This window comes from Schistocerca piceifrons, chromosome 8 (genome assembly GCF_021461385.2).
Source record: "Schistocerca piceifrons isolate TAMUIC-IGC-003096 chromosome 8, iqSchPice1.1, whole genome shotgun sequence".
Classification (NCBI taxonomy): domain Eukaryota; kingdom Metazoa; phylum Arthropoda; class Insecta; order Orthoptera; family Acrididae; genus Schistocerca; species Schistocerca piceifrons.
Genome location: NC_060145.1, coordinates 237,901,220 through 237,921,434, shown reverse-complemented (window position 1 = coordinate 237,921,434; position 20,215 = coordinate 237,901,220). Strand labels below are relative to the sequence as shown.

At 39.0% G+C, this 20,215-nt stretch overlaps 1 protein-coding gene across 1 annotated transcript in view; it reads left to right on the top strand.

Annotated features, from left to right (window-relative positions):
• Nucleotides 1–20,215, top strand: part of LOC124711513 (SWI/SNF-related matrix-associated actin-dependent regulator of chromatin subfamily B member 1) — a 123,694-nt gene that overhangs the window by 67,782 nt on the left and 35,697 nt on the right. The window contains exons 5-7 of the mRNA XM_047241628.1: nucleotides 3,897–4,024; nucleotides 4,112–4,278; nucleotides 17,302–17,492. Coding sequence (XP_047097584.1) covers nucleotides 3,897–4,024; nucleotides 4,112–4,278; nucleotides 17,302–17,492 — 486 coding nt within the window. The remainder of the gene's footprint in view (nucleotides 1–3,896; nucleotides 4,025–4,111; nucleotides 4,279–17,301; nucleotides 17,493–20,215) is intronic.

The following is a 20,215-nucleotide window of genomic DNA, read 5'->3' as shown; positions in this document are numbered from 1 at the left end:
GAATAAAATAGGTCAGAGTAACATTTGTTATGCCTTAGGGTGATGTTTGAAATTTTGTATATTTAAAATGAGATACACCAATTGTTTCTCTAATATGTTTTATTTCTTACTTTTATACAAATCATTGCACAAAACATTTGACTTCTTTTCAAAAATTTTGTTTGCTTTACTTCTGCAGATTATTTAAATTAACTGAAACGCTTGGGCTTAACATTGATTGCTGATGAATTACGTTCCCACGAATCAGATATCAGTAAAATTTCATTGTTTTTCTTTGTATTTTATTAGGAATTTAATGTGTGTCATATACTGTGATAGGTGTGTAAAGGTGAAGTACTTTAGCAGAACTTTGCAAAATATGCTGCCAAGTGCAGTGTAAACAGTATATACATAACTTAGTACACAGTATTGGTGACAGGTTTGTAGCCAAGTCAGTTAAAATATAAGAATTAGCCAGGACTGAACCGAGGACCAAACAACAATCGTGCTTACTAGCCTAAAATGGCTACCTTCACACCATGGACACCTCCTCCAGAGCATAACTCATTCTTCCATTGTTACTGTAGTCAGTCATTCTTCTGTACTTATCAGCTGTTGAAGTTCTTGATCATGTAAGAAAATGTGTATTTAATTTGTTAATGAGATAATTGAAAGTTTTTGAGCTCATCCATGTATATTCGAAGAATTTGTCTGATGATCGTTGCAGCTGATAGTATAAATTATGAAATTCTCAAAGAAGATTCTTCCCTTCATAAATTTCAAACTCAATGCTCCATTATTGCCTTATTTTCCTAAGCAAAGCTAATTTTGTTGCGTTACTCCGAGCTGCAGTATTCTACAGGATGTGCTAGGATGCGGCCTTAGTCTTTCTTTGTTGAAATGAATAAACAATAAAGCTTCAGACCAAAACCAAACGTCATTTTGGAGACACTACCTCCAAAATCAGGTCTTTCTGTGGGAAAGGTCGTAATACCTTTGCAGAAATCCTTGCAAATATTTATTCCTCAGGACTGCTGAACTGCCATGCAAATTGTTGGTCAGTTGCAGTATGTTAATCAATGACTGCAGTGTCTCCCATTAAGAATTTCTAAGCAGAATATGACACAGTAGCGGTGTTCATGGCAGTTTCTGAGAAAAACTGAATAATGCTTTTGTATTAGTGTTGTAATGCTGTAGTATCATAAACCCCAACCTGATTGTTACGTAGACCTCATTCCCTCCCAAGGTGCAACTTCCTAAAAGAACTCATGCTCACTAACAACACTGGTTCACAGTGGATTATTTGCAGAAACTAAAGTAGTCAGTTTATAGATTTCGAAGCACTAAACACGAATATCACAATTACAATTGTCTCCTAATTCAGGGTTACAAAGAAGTTGGGTCTTCATGTTTAACATATATATCTGCCCTAGTCAACAGTTAATTGAACTTAAATGGTTTATTCGTGCTGTGCATTTGCCTTCGTCATGTGGGTGGTGTCTGGAGTGTCTCTGAAGTAGTGCTTCTTCAGGATCGTGTTGCAGCCAGTGACCTTATAAGCATAAATGAGTTTGTCCAAAAGGTCCTGTAATTTTCGGCTCTCCTATTTCCGAAGAACAATTTTGTCGTATTACGAGAACAATTCCACACTTGCTGTTGATCAGAGGTTAGAGAGGACTCAAAGTGTGTGTCACTCAACAGCTGACATATATATGGACAAATGAATTTCCCATTTGTGATCTTCTCTGTGCTCTGTCTTGGAAACATGTTATGCAAATACTGAAATGCTGGTTCATTCTTGCACACAGTCTGAACAAATGCTTTCTTGAGTCCTAGCTTAATGTGCAATGGTGAGAGAACAAATTTGTTCAGAGTCAGTAAATGTTCTTTGGCAATATTTTTTGACCCAAGCACCAGAGCTGTTCGTGGAGGTCATTTGCTCTGGGTGTAGTGTTCTTCTGTTGTGAAACTGTGTTGGGAATCTGTCCCGCTCACACAGGTAACAACAATACTTAGTGTAACCCCGTGAAAACTCAACAGCATCACATTGACATTTAAGATCTCCACATATCAGCCATTCATGCTTAGTAATTAACACTCTTTACAAAGGATTTCAACATGGTATAACACCATATGTCACAGGGTTGATTGGCCTTTCATTACTGTTGTGTAACAGTACTGCTCTCAGGCTTGTTTTTTTAGCCATCTGTGAAGTTTCATCTTGTCTGGTATGTATGTAGTGTTCAGGTCTTCCAAGGGAATGTCTATGTCACTGCAGAATGTAATTTCGCCTTCAGTATTGAAATGACACACAAGTTTTTTCTTATGCTTCGGAAACAACACATGTGGACTGTGTCAGGGAGGAGATTCCACTGCTCCCAAGAGTTCGGCTTTACTCTTAGGTAGATCTAAATACCTAACCAAATGACGTGAGTTCACAATGTGTGGTTTTGTGTTGTTCTCCAGTTGATGTTGGTGTAAATGTGGGGTCCTTGTCACTGGCAGATGATTGCGCATTTTTGATTGTATCTGTCAGTTGGGCATCATTGCCATCACTGCTTATGGTGGTACATGTGGAGGAACAGGAACTATCACGTCTTTCGCCATGAGCCACATGGCAAATGACAGAGGGGATGTCAGGGTATTGAATATTGCTCTTCCTCTTGCTCTTCCCTCGAGGAGGTACCATATAAAAATAGTAATCGATTGCATGATACGTGGATTCATGCCAGATTACAGGCACTCCGAACTTCAGAGATGTTTTACCATGCATTCAGTGTAGATGAACATTAGCTGCATTAGATGTGTGGAGCCCACAACTACTCTCCAACTGGACACCCAAAATACGGGATGTATCTTTAATTCAATGCTTTTGTCAGTGGTCGCCTTCTTGAACCACAAATAACATTAGCACATATGTAACAAAAGTTATCAGGTGTGTTACTGCAGGTGCTGGTCATTTTTGTGAAAGCATACACATGCACAATAATACAGTTCAATTTCGGCACTTCCCCACACATATATTCACTGCCAACTGCCAAGATGCTAGTTCCAGTAACAAGTGAACTAAGGTACCATGATAAACAACAGTTAAAATTTCATCTGGTTTCAACATTTGACAATGTTCACATGACAGGACGGTGTGCACAAGTCATGGTATAAAGTAGTGTTGACAGATTATAGTGGGAGTATCCAACTCACCTACTTAAGGGCAAGGAACTCTTGTCACGATGCCTTTGCATGTAGGACGTTTAATTTCCCTAAGTGTGACTGTGAAATGTAAACATATTATTAACTTGTAATCCTGAGCTAGGAGTCAGTGCTATTAATGATCAATGCATGTAAGTCTATACAGCACTACTGCTTCCGTTTCTGTAAAAATTAAAAAGTGAAAATTTGCGGACTGGTGTAATGAACCAACAGAGTTGATCTGGAAACACTGGAAGGTAAGAGGCAAGCCACTTGGTAATTAGACACCGTCTTCATTACCAGTTGTTAGGCACATAGATCTTTCATCCCACACGGTAAGTCTCCCCTGAACTGGGAATCTAGGTGACCTTTTGAACTATACCCCTTTCCCTAACCCTCCATAGTCCTGTTCTACACCCCTCTTTCTTCCCCTTCAACCCTCCTGCTGGAAGAAGGAGCCACTGGCTCAGAAAGCTTGTATACGTAAACCTTTTTTTGCATGTGGCGCCCTTTGGTGAACAGATTTTTTTATCTATCCAATTACATTATATTATGTCCACATGCTGCAATAGAGCAGTTATGGTGTTTGCTGTTTCTCTTACTTTTATGACTGTCTTAACTGTGTGGAACGAAACAAATATAGCTTTTTACTACTTAGGTATCTGGACTGTGGTTTTCAGTGAAAATTTAAATGTTAATAGCAAAATACATTCCTGCTTTATTTTCAGCTTTGATGACACAGACCCTACAACCATTATGGAAAATGCTTCACAAGTGGAACTTCTTGTGCCTATTCGCTTGGACATGGAAATAGAAGGACAAAAGCTTCGAGATACATTCACATGGAACAAAAATGGTATTAAATATTACTGTTTTCCTCCCAAAAGTTTAACTCCTTTGTTTATCTGTGGGAAAAGAAATCTTGTGAGTTTGTCTGTTTTAGAGAGCTTAATATCGCCTGAACAGTTTGCTGAAGTGCTTTGCGATGATTTGGATCTTAATCCCCTCACATTTGTTCCGGCCATTGCACAAGCTATCCGTCAACAAATCGATGGATTCCCGACTGACAGTATCATAGAAGAGAATACAGACCAAAGAGTTATTATAAAGGTATGTTTGGATTTGGGAAAAAGTGTACTTAAAATAAGAGTGATATTTATAAAACAATTTTCACATTAATCTTCTGGGAAAGAGGAGCATCTTACGTGTAAGAAAATGTGTTGAAATCATCTTACGTGTAAGAAAATGTGTTGAAATAAGTGACCTGCACATATGTTTCCTTTGCAGGTGAGAAATGTTTCTCTAGTCTTTCTGTCGTGAAGAATAGATAACATAATGCTGCTTTTAATTACTGTGGTTTCATGAGCAAATGAGACATTGGTGAATTTAAGTTGAAACTTGTTGTGTCAGTTTACATTGCCATTAATAGCAGTATGTGATAAATTTTAGATGTGAAAAAGAAAAAAAAAGACTGTGTAAGGTTGTGGAGAATTTGGGTTTGTGGTTATCAGGTGTATCGGTTACCTTTTGTTAACACAATTGCTGCGCACAGTTTGATTGTTTGACAGCATAAATATTGTTAGTCAAGAATTATAGCTGACAGCTACATTTGATGTGATCCTTGTGGCAAATATTTAATGTTCTAACAATGTGTAGATCCTGGGTCCATGTCTCTGGCAGTGATTCTAAATTTGGGCATTATTGTCTTTTTTGGCGGTTTAACTTACGCAAGGCAGCACTGTGATCGAAGGGGGTTTTGGGGAAGGAGTGTTCCGTGTTTGCTTTGATGATATTCCTTTTAGTTACTAAAAGACAGAAATGTTGGTGAATTTAGTAGTTTCCTAAGTATTGGTAGTATACTGCAGAGCACATGAATTGAATCCATTTGGTTAAAATGGTATGTTTATTACAAGTTCATATAAAAGTGTGACCAGAATAACTTTAATCACATATACCTTTTCTAAGAAATAATGTTTTCTCTTTCTCAAGATGCTGTAATATCACCAAGTATTGTGCCTATGAGTCGTAGTTTTGTGTGAAATGGATGAGCTGAGACGCAGGCAAAGCTTTGACCAGGGAATTTTGTGAATTGACTCACCATGCAACCACCCCATTAGCTCAGCAACAACCGTTGTATTTCACGTATGAAAACTTGTTTCCAAATTAAAGAATGGAGCCTTCCAGTATTGAGACTTCTGAAGCTTTTGTATGTTGTGGTACGCTGTGCCCTACATTCAGTTGAGCAGAGTAGAAATCTGTGGTATTTAGTTAATGACATAGCCAGTGAGTGCATTTTGGAATAATGTTTTCTCAAAATGACTGAGGAAAAGAAGTGTTCGCAATAAATAAATGAATACTTGAAATGTGGATTCATCATCTCACCTCAAAATGAACGTTTACTGTTGTGCTTCATGAGTGAAAATATCTTAAGAGATGAAAGTTTGAAACCCTCCAGACCAATCAATCAACTTGAAAAACTGCTTTGTTGAATTGTGCAATGTCCCTTTGGCTTTTTCTTTTTATTTCAGCTACTCAGACTTCATTTATTGCAAATTATAATCAGCTGGGAGTGCAGCTTTGTTTTCGTTTACATTGTGTAATCTGCTGATGACTACGTTGTTGTGAACTAACTGGCTAATGTTATGAATGATCGATTAAGAAGCTGAATTTTGTATATAAGTTAATTCTATTTTGCGTGATTACAAGACTCTGCATGAGCCATCAGTGCGTTCACTTCTGGCTAGCCTCCTCCCTGACACACTGTGAGGTAACTATCTGAGCGGAGATTTATGTCCACTTAATTTGCTACTCTGCCCACACACAGCCACTGGCGTGTGTCATATTTCTTTGTTTGTGCATTGGGCTCTCAACATAGTCTGCAGGCACAGCTCACTTTCTAGGTGTTTGATGCCAAAAATTCATAACCTAGATCAAATGGTACTGTTACCAAGGTGTCCCAAAGACATGTGTTCATCTGTAAAGTAACACCATCAGGAGATCAACTCGAAACTCGGAGAGTTCGAACTCGTATATCGTACATGTACAAAGTGCCCTAGTGGTCATGAGGGTGATGGTTCCATCCCCTCCCCAGTTTTTTAAAGTTTTGATTTTCATTCTTAATTGTCTGATGGGCTGTGAATGGCCTCACTGGGCACTGGACTCATAGTTGAAGGTTACTTGCTTCTAAATGATATCACCACGATGTCTTCTTAATGGCGGAAGCTACAACAAATTGTATAATTCTGCAGCCTTACCTTTTGACTATCACAAAATCTTCTGGTTTTGGAATGGAAAAAGCAATTGGATATTCTTGGATGAAGCAGGAGTGATGTTTGTGGCATGAAGAGAAGATATCAACGTCTCGAGTTCCATATGTTGCTTCTGTTGTACAGTTCACTATCCATGTGGAAATGATACCTATTGAATGATATAACAAAGCAAGCTGTGCACAATTTTCGTTGAATGCCTTGTAAGTGTTTGCCACGAAACATGGCTGCGATATAATTCAGGACTACCACAATAACCACTAAAGCCTGGCCTTGTTAGAACGATTCTGTCGATACGTGGTTTTGGTTGTAATCTTCCGTGCACTCTCTAAAGTGTGACACTTTGTTTTTCACATCTGGAGTTGGATGCTAATTAGCCACTTTTTGACTGGCTGCAATACTATATCCGCTTGTACATTCCCGGCTTACAGTGCATTGATCTTTCTTTACAGTTCACCATTTTCCATCACTTTATGAAAGTTTGAAGTGCACTTATTTGTGAATTATGACACCAGTATCAACTATCCCATTGATTGTCAGTATAATTATTAAAGTTAATGCCATGACACTGTTACACATGCAGTCATGAGGCAACAAGTGTGACACTTGCCGTGGTCCTCTCCTTCCTCTTTAAAACCCTCGTCTGCATTTCTGTTAGCTGTGCAACGTGGTCTTTTGACTGTTCGCATTTCAAATTATCATTCTCGGTACTGGTACCAAGAAACAAGCCACTGGAAACATTTCTACTAGTGCCATACCATAGCTTGGCCTAGGTGCCACTATAGGTTTATGTTCATGTTCATAACCTACAATTCTGCAAAAAAAAACTTCTTTGTGTTGACTTTATTTTTCTTAAAATGAATGACATTTTGAAATGCACAGAGTAAGAGGTCTAGGTATAAGTTGTTTTGTTAGTGTGTGATATTTGTCTTGTAAGAAATTGAAGTTCCCAAATATATTTTCAAGTTTAAAATACTGTGTTTTGTGGTTAATTGTAAAACAAGACCAACAGCTGGTGACCTTGATCTGATCTGCACAAGAATAAAATATGATGACAAGTAGAGGGAAAATAATATCCCAGTCATATGAAAATGGAAGTAGACAAAGTTAGTGTGAAATTTCCTCCGTCCAGGACTGAAAAGCCTGATACTTGTTTTTTCAGGCTGAAGTACGGTTTACAATCTCAGGAATACAGACAGAAGCAACCAAATTCAGTTCACTTGTTGGCACATTTAGAGCCCTGATGTCAAAAAAATATAGGATCTCATGAACAGTGGTGAAAGCAACAAACATTTGTTAACTTAAGAAAAGTGACGAATATCAAATTAAGAAACAATAGATGAGACATCGTAAGACAGCTGGCAGCCCTATTGTCATCTTTCAGCTACAAAGTGCAAATGGCTGCAGGCAAAAACAGTAGCTGTCTGCAGAGTTCTGGCAGCAGTGAGGCATTTCCATAATGACATTTACAAAATTATGTAATGTGATTGGCTTTAGAAGACACACAAAGCTGCTGTGCCTGGCCCACTGTACAACTGTCACAGGCCTTCTTGCAATGACTCGACTAGAAACAAAGAAATTGGTGATATGAAACCCAGTCACTGGTTTTGGAAAATAAAAAGTTACGGAGGAACAAACGTTTAAGATAAAATTTTAAAGATTCACTGGCTAGACTAACTTCCTGGTAGCGTCCAAAATACTTTACTGATTTCTGAAGAAAATGTGGACATACCAGCACAAATGACTCATGTTGTTGTTGTTGTTGTTGTTGTTGTTGTGGTCTTCAGTCCTGAGACTGGTTTGATGCAGCTCTCCATGCTACTCTATCCTGTGCAAGCTTCTTCATCTCCCAGTACCTACTGCAGCCTACATCCTTGTGAATCTGCTTAGTGTATTGATCTCTTGGTCTCCCTCTACGATTTTTACCCTCCATGCTGCCCTCCAATGCTAAATTTGTGATCCCTTGATGCCTCAAAACATGTCCTACCAACCGATCCCTTCTTCTAGTCAAGTTGTGCCACAAACTTCTCTTCTCCCCAATCCTATTCAATACCTCCTCATTAGTTACGTGATCTACCCACCTTATCTTCAGCATTCTTCTGTAGCACCACATTTTGAAAGCTTCTATTCTCTTCTTGTCCAAACTGGTTATCGTCCATGTTTCACTTCCATACATGGCTACACTCCATACAAATACTTTCAGAAACGACTTCCTGACACTTAAATCTATACTCGATGTTAACAAATATCTCTTCTTCAGAAACGATTTCCTTGCCATTGCCAGTCTACATTTTATATCCTCTCTACTTCGACCATCTTCAGTTATTTTACTCCCTAAATAGCAAAACTCCTTTACTACTTTAAGTGTCTCATTTCCTAATCTAATCCCCTCAGCATTACCCGATTTAATTTGACTACATTCCATTATCCTCGTTTTGCTTTTGTTGATGTTCATCTTATATCCTCTTTTCAAGACACCTTCCATTCCGTTCAACTGCTCTTCCAAGTCCTTTGCTGTCTCTGACAGAATTACAATGTCATCGGCGAACCTCAAAAGTTTTTACTTCTTCTCCATGAATTTTAATACCTACTCCGAATTTTTCTTTTGTTTCCTTTACTGCTTGCTCAATATACAGATTGAATAACATCGGGGAGAGGCTACAACCCTGTCTCACTCCCTTCCCAACCACTGCTTCCCTTTCATACCCCTCGACTCTCATAACTGCCATCTGGTTTCTGTACAAATTGTAAATAGCTTTTCGCTCCCTGTATTTTACCCCTGCTACCTTTAGAATTTGAAAGAGAGTATTCCAGTTAACGTTGTCAAAAGCTTTCTTTAAGTCTACAAATGCTAGAAACGTAGGTTTGCCTTTTCTTAATCTTTCTTCTAAGATAAGCCGTAAGGTTAGTATTGCCTCACGTGTTCCAACATTTCTACGGAATCCAAACCGATCTTCCCTGAGGTCCGCTTCTACCAGTTTTTCCATTCGTCTATAAAGAATTCGCGTTAGTATTTTGCAGCTGTGACTTATTAAACTGATAGTTCGGTAATTTTCACATCTGTCAACACCTGCTTTCTTTGGTATTGGAATTATTATATTCTTCTTGAAGTCTGTGGGTATTTCGCCTGTCTCATACATCTTCCTTACCAGATGGTAGAGTTTTGTCATGACTGGCTCTCCCAAGGCCATCAGTAGTTCTAATGGAATGTTGTCTACTCCCGGGGCCTTGTTTCGACTCAGGTCTTTCAGTGCTCTGTCAAACTCTTCACGCAGTATCTTATCTCCCATTTCATCTTCATCTACATCCTCTTCCATTTCCATAATATTGTCCTCAAGTACCTCGCCCTTGTATAAACCCTCTATACACTCCTTCCACCTTTCTGCCTTCCCTTCTTTGCTTAGAACTGGGTTGCCATCTGAGCTCTTGATATTCATACAAGTGGTTCTCTTCTCTCCAAAGGTCTCTTTAATTTTCCTGTAGGCAGTATCTATCTTACCCTTGTGAGACAAGCCTCTACATCCTTACATTTGTCCTCTAGCCATCCCTGCTTAGCCATTTTGCACTTCCTGTCGATCTCATTTTTGAGACATTTGTATTCCTTTTTGCCTGCTTCATTTACTGCATTTTTATATTTTCTCCTTTCATCAATTAAATTCAATATTTCTTCTGTTACCCAAGGATTTCTATTAGCCCTCGTCTTTTTACCTACTTGATTCTCTGCTGCCTTCACTACTTCATCCCTCAGAGCTACCCATTCTTCTTCTACTGTATTTCTTTTCCCCATTCCTGTTAGTTGTTCCCTTATGCTCTCCCTGGAACTCTGTACAACCTCTGGTTCTTTCAGTTTATCCAGGTCCCATCTCCTTAAATTCCCGCCTTTTGGCAGTTTCTTCAGTTTCAATCTGCAGTTCATAACCAATAGATTGTGGTCAGAATCCACATCTGCCCCTGGAAATGTCTTACAATTTAAAACCTGGTTCCTAAATCTCTGTCTTACCATTATATAATCTATCTGATACCTTTTAGTATCTCCAGGATTCTTCCATGTATACAACCTTCTTTCATGATTCTTAAACCAAGTGTTAGCTATGATTATGTTGTGCCCTGTGCAAAATTCTACAAGGCGGCTTCCTCTTTCATTTCTTCCCCCCCAATCCATATTTACCTACTATGTTTCCTTCTCTCCGTTTTCCTACTGACGAATTCCAGTCACCCATGACTATTAAATTTTCGTCTCCCTTCACTACCTGAATAATTTCTTTTATCTCGTCATACATTTCATCAATTTCTTCATCATCTGCAGAGCTAGTTGGCATATAAACTTGTACTACTGTAGTAGGCATGGGCTTTGTATCTATTTTGGCAACAATAATGCGTTCACTATGCTGTTTGTAGTAGCTAACCCGCACTCCTATTTTTTTTATTCATTATTAAACCTACTCCTGCATTACCCCTATTTGATTTTGTATTTATAACCCTGTAATCACCTGACCAAAAGTCTTGTTCCTCCTGCCACCGAACTTCACTAATTCCCACTATATCTAACTTTAACCTATCCATTTCCCTTTGTAAATTTTCTAACCTACCTGCCCGATTAAGGGATCTGACATTCCACGCTCCGATCCATAGAATGCCAGTTTGCTTTCTCCTGATAAGGCTCATAGGATGACAGAAATACGAAACACTCAGGAACTTAATTCATCTTCAGGGGAAATGTCCCCTGTGGCATGCGATTCTTCTGAATCGGTGAAAGGTCTTGAAACTGAAGGCCAAAAATCCAAATCATGGGAACGACAGTGTCAATTGTGATGATGATCTCTTAGTAGGGGCCACAGCAAGGAAAGTACTGATATTTATACTGTACTGATATTTATACCAGGCTGCCAGTATTGATTGTTAGTTACAGAACAATACTTCGGGGTAATGGTAGACAGCAGTGCGCATGTTTCTGTTATATCAGTGTGTCCCAAGGATAAGGTTAAAGAGACAGACTACAAACTTCATGCTGTGGTTTGATTTGAGGTTAATACTTAATGAATAAAGGTTATTGAATTGTTGATTTAGGTTTAAAATGCATTTTTGAGAGGCCTTACATTGTACCCATCACAACAAAGGGCTGTTGAATTGTTGATTTAGGTTTAAAATGCATTTTTGAGAGGCCTTACATTGTACCCATCACAACAAAAGGTATAATCGGTGCAGACTAAAGTTTGGCTCGTATAGACCTGACAAGAAAGTTATTAGTTGACAGTAATACCCAGCTGCATTTGGCTGCACTACAGTGTGCAGTTGATTTGTCTCATTCCGTTAGTTCACTCCATACTAACTGTAAATACCCTGAATTACTTTAAAAAATCCTTGAACTGATAAAACTAACCCTTAGACTGGGAGAAATCAAGCATGATGTTAAACTTTATATTGCATCCAGCAGCGCCATGCCAATGTACTCAAGAGCCCACAGGTTAGGTTAGATCCGCATAAACTAAATTTGGCTGCACAAGAATTCCAGTTCTTAATGAATCATAATACAATACACCCCTCTAAATCCCAGTGAGATATTGCACGTGGTAGGAAAGCTGGATTGTCTGTAGCACATTTGTAGAGACAGCAGTTGTCTTAATGATCGGACCCTACCTGCCTGCTGTCAGTTTCCTCACATAAATGGTGCAAATTTCATCCTTGTAGGCAAGAAATTATTTTCTAAACTCGATCTACTCAAAGAATATTACCATATCCTACTAGCTGAAAGTGACAGGGAAAAGAATGCTGTGACAACACCATCTGGATTTTATTAATTCAATTTCATGTGCAGTCATTCACAATCAAAACTAAATTTTTATTACATCTTAAATGAAATGTAATCATATCAAATGTGGGTAAGTTTATTTTCCCAAGCTATGAAATTGAAGCCTGAGCAATGCAGCGCCATAGGTGAGTTATTAAAAAAAAAATCACTCTCCTTACAAAGTTATATTAATTATCAATAGGAAAATGTGGTGAAACCCATGTTATCAGACCAAGGCCTTCATTACTCTCAGTATGTCTCAGGATGAAATAAATGCCTTCAGGTAATGGCACAGTTGTCAAAAGAATCAGTGAGATGGCCTCTTATGTGGAAGATTTTGTGGCAGTAGATATTGAAGCATTGCCAGTACTCTAAATTTTGTTCATTAGAAGTTTATTACAAAGCACTGGAGGACATTGTTTTCCAGAAGTTTGACTGCGAACAAAAATGTCGTTCTCTCTAGAAGAAACTGGAAGATATTTTCAAAGAAATAAATATTCCTTGAACAAATATACTTTCACATGCTATTGATGGAGCTGTATTCACAGTCAGTCAGTGTCACGGATTCTTACACAATTTAATATCTACTCACCATATAGAGGAGATGTGGAGTCACCGGCAGACACAGCGAAAAGACTGCTAGCCATGTGGGATTTCAGCCAAAAGGCCTTCTTTTAATGTAGAAAACACACACACATTAACACAAACACAACTGATACACACATGACCTCTGTCTCTGACCACCGAGGCTGGACTAAGCATGGTGACAGTGGTTATGCATATTTGAGTTGTATGTGCATGAATGTGTGTGTTCTACATTAGAAAAAGGCCTTTCGCCCAAAAGCTCACAAAGTTAGCAGTCTTCTTCTTGTGTCTGTCTCTGACTCAACATATCCATTGCGAGTAGCAGTTTATTCTTTCCTTAATACTGTCATTATTCTGTCCTGGATTTTCATTGTTTCAATTTAATATCTGCACTGCCTTAAGTATTTCATTCCACTGGGTAATCCATAGGTATGACGTTATAAAAATTAAGGTGGGAGATTGCATAAATTTGTGCACTATGTTAACAAGATAAAATTGCATTCTACATCTACATACATACTCCAGAAGCCACCATACAGTGTGTGGCAGAGGCTACCTTGTACCACTGCTAGTCATTTCCTTTCCTGTTAAGTTCACAGGTAGTGTGAGGGAAGAAGACTGTGTATGTGCCTCCTTATGAGCTTTAATTTCTCTTATCTTTGTGTTCCTTACGTGAAAAGTACATTGGCAGTAGTAGAATCATTCTGCAGTCAACTTAAAATGCTGATTCTCTAAATTTTCTCAATAGTGTTCCTCGAAGAGAACTTCACCTTGCCTCCAGGGATTCTCATTTGAGTTCCTGAAGCATCTCTGTAATACTCATGTTGTTTGGACCTACTGGCAAATCTAGCAACCTGCCTCAGAATTGCTTGGGTGTCTTCCTTCAATCCAACCTGACACGGATCTCAAATATTGAGCAGCACTCAAGAATGCATTGCACTAGTGCCCTACATGTGGTCTCCTTTACAGATAAACCACACTTTCCTATAATTCTCCCAAGAAACCAAATTTGGCCAATTTGCCTTTTCTACCACAATTCTCACATGCTCATCCTGTACTGTATCACTTTGAAACATTACTCTTAGTCATTTAATTGATGTGACTGTATCAAACATCACATTGCTAATGCTGTATACGAACATTATGGGTTTGTTTTTCTGCTCACCTGCCTTAACTGAAATTTTGTTCAAGTCAGCTTGCATTCTCCTACAGTCACTCAACACCACCGCCTTCCTGCACACCACAGTATCATCAAGTCGTCTTCTCTGGGACTCGCATGACAATTCCCTTTTGCTGAAGAACACTTGCTGTTGAGGACACCTTACTGGACTCTGTTACTTTAGAAGTCTTCGAGTCACTAGTGTCTCTGGGAACCTGTTCCATATGCTCAGACCTTCGTTGACAGTCTGCAGTAGGGCACCTTATGAAATGCTTTTAGGAAATCCAGGAACATGGAATCTAGCTTTTGCCCTTCGACCGTGATTCCCAGGATATTGTAAGAAAGGGGCAAGCAGAGTTTTGCATGAGCGATGTATTCTACAACTATCATGATTCGTGAACAGGAGCTTTTATATGTCAAGGAAATTTGTTATAGTTAAACTGAAAATATCTTCAAGAATTGTGCAGCAAATCGATACTAAGAATATTGGTCTGTAATTTTGTGGGTCCATTCTTTTACCCTTCTTATAAACAGGAGTCAACTACACTTGTTTCGGTCGCTTGGGACATTTCACTGGGCAAGAGATTCACGATAAATGCTAGCTAAGTAAGGAGCCAATGCCATAGGGTACTCTTTGCAAAACTGAATTCGGATCTCATTCAGACCTGGTGATTAATTTGCTTTCAACTCTTCCAGTTGTTTCTATATGCCAGGGATGTTTATTAGTATGTCCTCCATATGGATGCCTACCTGATGGTCAAATGACATGTTTGTACGATTCTCCTGCATTAACAATTTCTTACATGCCAAGTTTAAATTTTCTGCTTTCCTTTTGCTCTCTTCTTGTGCCACACCAGACTAGTCAATGAGTGACTGGGTAGAAGTATTAGGCCTGCTTAGCTATTTTACGTACGACCAGAATTTTCTCAGGTTCTTGGCAAGATCTTCTGCTAAGGTAGGACGGTGGTAGTTCTATGCTTTGCACATCTAGTACTTTTGTCTGTAGTCATTTGTGCATTCTCTTTTAAATCGAGTGTGCATTAGCCTTTGCTTCCTCAGTATTTTCTGGGCTTCATTGTTAAACCATGGTGGGTCTTCTTATCCTTAATACTGTTACTCGACGCATATTTCTCCAGAGCATGATTCAAAATCCATTTAAACTTTGCCCATAATTCCTCTATGTCCATCATACTGGAACTAAATGATGTCAATTCGTTGCAGAACTAAATGATGTCAATTCATTGTATGAGAGGAATGCTAACAACTGCTTATCTTCTCTTTCTAGCAAAAATAATCTCCTACCTTTTGCAATGGGTTTATTAATTTTAGTAACTATTGTCACTATGATATAGTGATCACTAATCCCAATGTCTATTCTGATGCCATCGATGAGGTGACACCTGTTTGTAGCTATAATGTCTCAAATACAGGGTGTTTATAAATGAATATTGGGGAACACTTTATAATATTTATTACGTTGAACTTACTGTTATAAATGATATTTCAAATGACTGTTATAAATGATATTTCAAATGAAAGAGTAACTCAAAACAGTTTTACCAAGAACCTTATAAATGTTCAATGGGAGCACTGGCATAGCGAAGTACGCGATTAGTTGAACTTCACTGTACCCAAGCGCTGGATAGGCCGCAAGGGGACCAATGACCGAGCATGGCCTCCAAGTTCACCCGACCTAACGCCATGTGATTTTTTTCCTTTGGGGCTTCATCAAGGATCATGTGTACATGCCTCTGCTACCAGCAGACCTCCCTGAATTAAGAAACCGTATTGAAGCAGCTGTTGCTACAATCACTGAAGACACACTTACCAACATTTGGGAAGAACTCGGCTATATACTTGATATGTGCCATGTGACAAATGGTGCTCACATTGAACATTTATAAGGTTCTTGGTAAAACTTTTTGAGTTGCTCTTTCATTTGACGTAAATAACTGTCAGTGTAATATAATAAATGTTATAAAGTGTTAAAACCCCGATATTCATTTATAAACACCCTGTATTTCTATTACATGTGGACTGTCTTAACTAACTGCTTAACACAATTTTCAGAAAATGTGTTCAAAGTTGCAAGACTGTCTGTCTTTACTCTCTCACAGTGAATCCACAGATGTTCCAGTTTTTGCTTCAGATTTCTGCCAACTCTCAGTCCTGAGAATAATTTGAGTGTGAGAAATTTCCTAAAAGGGCAGTCAATTCTAGAACTTCGTTTCGATTACTTTTGACAATTTGCTGATAAAATTTTGACAGTCCATGTGTCATTGCTGTGAACACAGTCTGTCGCTATCTGTATGTTGTCCGGCAAGTGTTAATCAGAGTACCTCAAGCTGCTGCATTTCTTTTCCACAAGCTTTACAAGAAAATAATGAGGAAGTCAAAGATCTTTTTTGCTAGATACTCAGATGAGGCAGCTAGCAAGAGGAAAGTGTAAGTGACATTTCTACAAATTTTATGGCACAGGGACACAAAATGAGTTTTATTAAGGCTATAGATGTGGTGTCTTCACTCATTGTCACACTGTACCTTTATATCATTAACTAGAATGTATAGGATCTCTTTCACTTCCCAAATTTTCAAGACATTATACACAAAGACAGGACAGACCTGCAAACACAGACGTAGATGATTCACCTCAAAACTGCCAAACTGCTGTGGTCACTATTCTTAGGTAGCAAGGGGGTTGCTGAGTTGAAACAGGTTGAGAATCACTTTCTGAGCACAGTGCTCTGCCTAGTGTTTCATTTTCTGCTGTGGTAGCTCCTCAGAGGCATTGGAGTTTGTTGATTCCATCTCAGATGTTTGCCTCTTTAAAAATGAGAACTTTGTAAAGTAGCTGAATTGGTCAGTCATAGCTGTGCAGCTTTCATTGTGTCATGTGATTAACTGAACATTGTTGATGCTTTCGAAGTTGGAGTGTTGCGGGTCCTGGAGCTTGTTTAGTCAGTGAGTTAACACTGTTTGCTTTATTTAAAATGAAGGCACACCTTTTTGGAAAAGGTTAGTCATTTCCACCAATTTCTATACCATTTCAGCACAATCTAGTTTAGTAGCAGTTAAAAGTCTCGAAGAATAACATTTCATGGTTACTCCATATCATATGCTTTTTTCATTCTGCTGCTCTTGCAGGGGATTTTGTATGAATGTAGAACTTCGTATTACTAAAAATCATGTTAATAATACAAGAATTCTTCACATTGGTCTAAACATCAGCAGTGTGTTTGCTATGACAGATTTTTTTTTTTAAAGAATTATTATGTATTTTGTTGATTTACATAGTTACTATGGAAAATTTGTTGAATACTTGATATGTGTTTCAGCTGAACATCCATGTTGGCAATACCTCTTTAGTGGATCAAGTTGAATGGGACATGAGTGAAAAAGAAAATAATCCTGAAACATTTGCAATGAAACTTTGTGCAGAACTTGGTCTGGGTGGAGAGTTTGTGACAGCTATTGCATACAGTATCCGTGGACAACTGAGCTGGCATCAACGTACTTATGCCTTTAGGTACTGATTTTCACTTTACTTACAGAATTAGTAACAGTTAAAAGGAACTGTGTATAAAAGCCACATTATCTTACAGTAATCATTCTTGATATCCTCTTTACTAGATACAAATATGAAATATACTGAAGGTAAAATCTCATAGAATATTAGGCCATGTAATTTTCCTCTTCAAGTTCTACTTGATTTGTGTTTCAGCTCGAATCTTCATCAGGATCTTGTGGTGTTCAATGTCAGCTGAACACTGTCGAAGACCAGTACCACATTCACTTAAAACAGCGAGTTTTCGCGCGAGCGATTATGCTGAAGGAGTGGGGTTATTGGCTAAAATCTTTCCCGCTGCCTTTGATGGGCCATTGTCATGGGATAGAAGGGAGTAATCCTGTACTCAAGCTGAATGTGGGTATTGGGTAAAATTCCTAAGGCTACTATGGGTGGGCCATCGTCTTTGGATAGAAGTGAAACAGGCAAAGCGAAAGAGGAAGAATGTTTATCAGAATTTATTGTCGTGCCACAGAGCTGGTCTCCTGGTCATTGTGTGTACTTCTCACCCACTGTGGTTGCATATTCATTTCATTGATGGTGGGAAACCTCAAAGACGGAAGTGTATAGGTGTCTTCTCTATCGAAGTTACATAAATATTTTTGAGATTGTAATTGCTTCTTGGACATTTTCTTCTATAAATATCAGTTTACTGGGCCAGAACACATACATTGGTGAAATCAGTGTCTTGGTTGCACTTCTCCTGGCGTTCTGTTACTGCAGATTTCACATTTTATTTTAACTGTGTGTGGTGTTTGTGTTCTGAAATATGTTCTTTTACAGTCCCTCCTGTTTTGCCTATATACACACTGTCACAGCCACATGTCATTTCATAGACTTCCACTGTGAAGAGGTAATCAGGTGTACATGTCTTGCACCAGAAAAAATCCTGTATTTTGTTCTGACCGAAAAATGTCTGCATACCATTTTTTTCCTTAGAATACTGTGGATGTGGTCATGAACTCTGGAAACAGACAGTACCATAACTGAGTGAGAAGACCGTTTCATGCCCTTCCTGTTAAACTTGTGTTGAAAAGCACTGCAAATAGACAAAACCATTTTAGTTGCTGGCTTTCAGTCTTCTTTAAGAAATCCAACTTTTGACTGATTATGTGTTGGTAGGCTTTCTATATACTCTTATGAACTATAGTCAAGGCAGTTGTAAGAAGATTCCTCAGAGCTCGCAGTGCTTTTGCCAGCTTTCAGCAGTGAAGTGATAACGGCTACAGTTGAAAACAGCTGCCTTCTGTGGAGCTGTGAGAACACTTGAGATCGACAAACCCAGTCACCCTGGTCATCCCACAGTTGTTGCCTTCAAACCACCCATTGAACAAATGTCTGTCTAATTGTTCAACACCTGCAGCAAAGACAAACACTTCCTTTCTTTATTACAGACCCCACTCATTTTCTAGATCATCTGAAATCTATGCCCATCCTACTCCGATCACGCTATTTGCATGCCACCATTAATGCCACCCCCGCCAGATCAACATCCCTCATATGCATGGTCTGTCTGCAACTGAACATTTTCTCAATTAGTGCCCACCTGATTCCAAACCTATGACATCATTCATGCTCAAGTTAACCAACTTTATACTTACCAACAATTACTTTACCTTTGAGGGGCAGACATACAAAAAGTTCAGGGGCACGGCCATGGGACCCAGGATGGCTCTTGTGTATGCCAATCTCTTGACGGGTTGCTTGGTTGGAGTTTCTCTGGGATTCATAAGCTTTCAGCACCTGGTTTGGGTTAGGTACGTTCATAACATCTTTGCCATATGGGCTTCTTAAAATTTTTAGAATGTCCAAATACGTTCTGTCAAATTCCTCAGATCACCGTGGCCTGTCTACGTACTTCCGTTCACATCAAAACTATTCACAAATTCGGTACTTACATTTGACAGTTGCCATCCTTTCCATGTCAGATGTTCCCTTCCATACAGCCTTGGCACTAGAGGCAAACATATTTGTTCAGGTGCAGACCCTTTACAGCAATACACAGCCATTCCCACCTCAGCCTTCACTGGATGTAATTGCCCCACCAGCCCAACAAGCTCTGCAATATCCTTGTCAGTCTCCGTGCTCCTTCTGAATCCATCTCCCTACGCTATTGCTCCTACCCTTGTGACCAACCCCACTGCTAGACATGCCGTATGCACTATGCACCCTCCTACAACCACCTATACAAGCTCTGTAACTGGCAAAACACTTACTATCGAAGGCAGAACAATCAATGAAATTACATGTCGTATACCAGCTATTATGTAAACACTGTTTGCCCTTTAACGTAGGCATGACTACTAGCAAGTTACCAGTTAGGATGAATGCGTGTAGGCAGAGGATGTATAGTGGCAACGCACAATATCCTGTTGCAGAGCATACTTTACAATGACATTCATGAACTCTGTGCATGTTACACCACACTGGCCATTTGTATTTTTCACCCAGACACCAGTTTCTTAGAACTTCCCAGGTGGGAACTGGAGCTACAACATGGCCCTTCATTCTCGCCATCCACATGGCCTTAATTTACAGTAATTTCTTCCATCTCTGCATTTCTTCTCAGTAACTGTTCCTTTCTTGTTTGACTCCTTATAGTTTTCTGTGTCTTTTATTTTCTAATCTGTCTGTTACAGCCCCCTTGCAACCCCCACATCTACCATACACAGTGCACTTAGCTT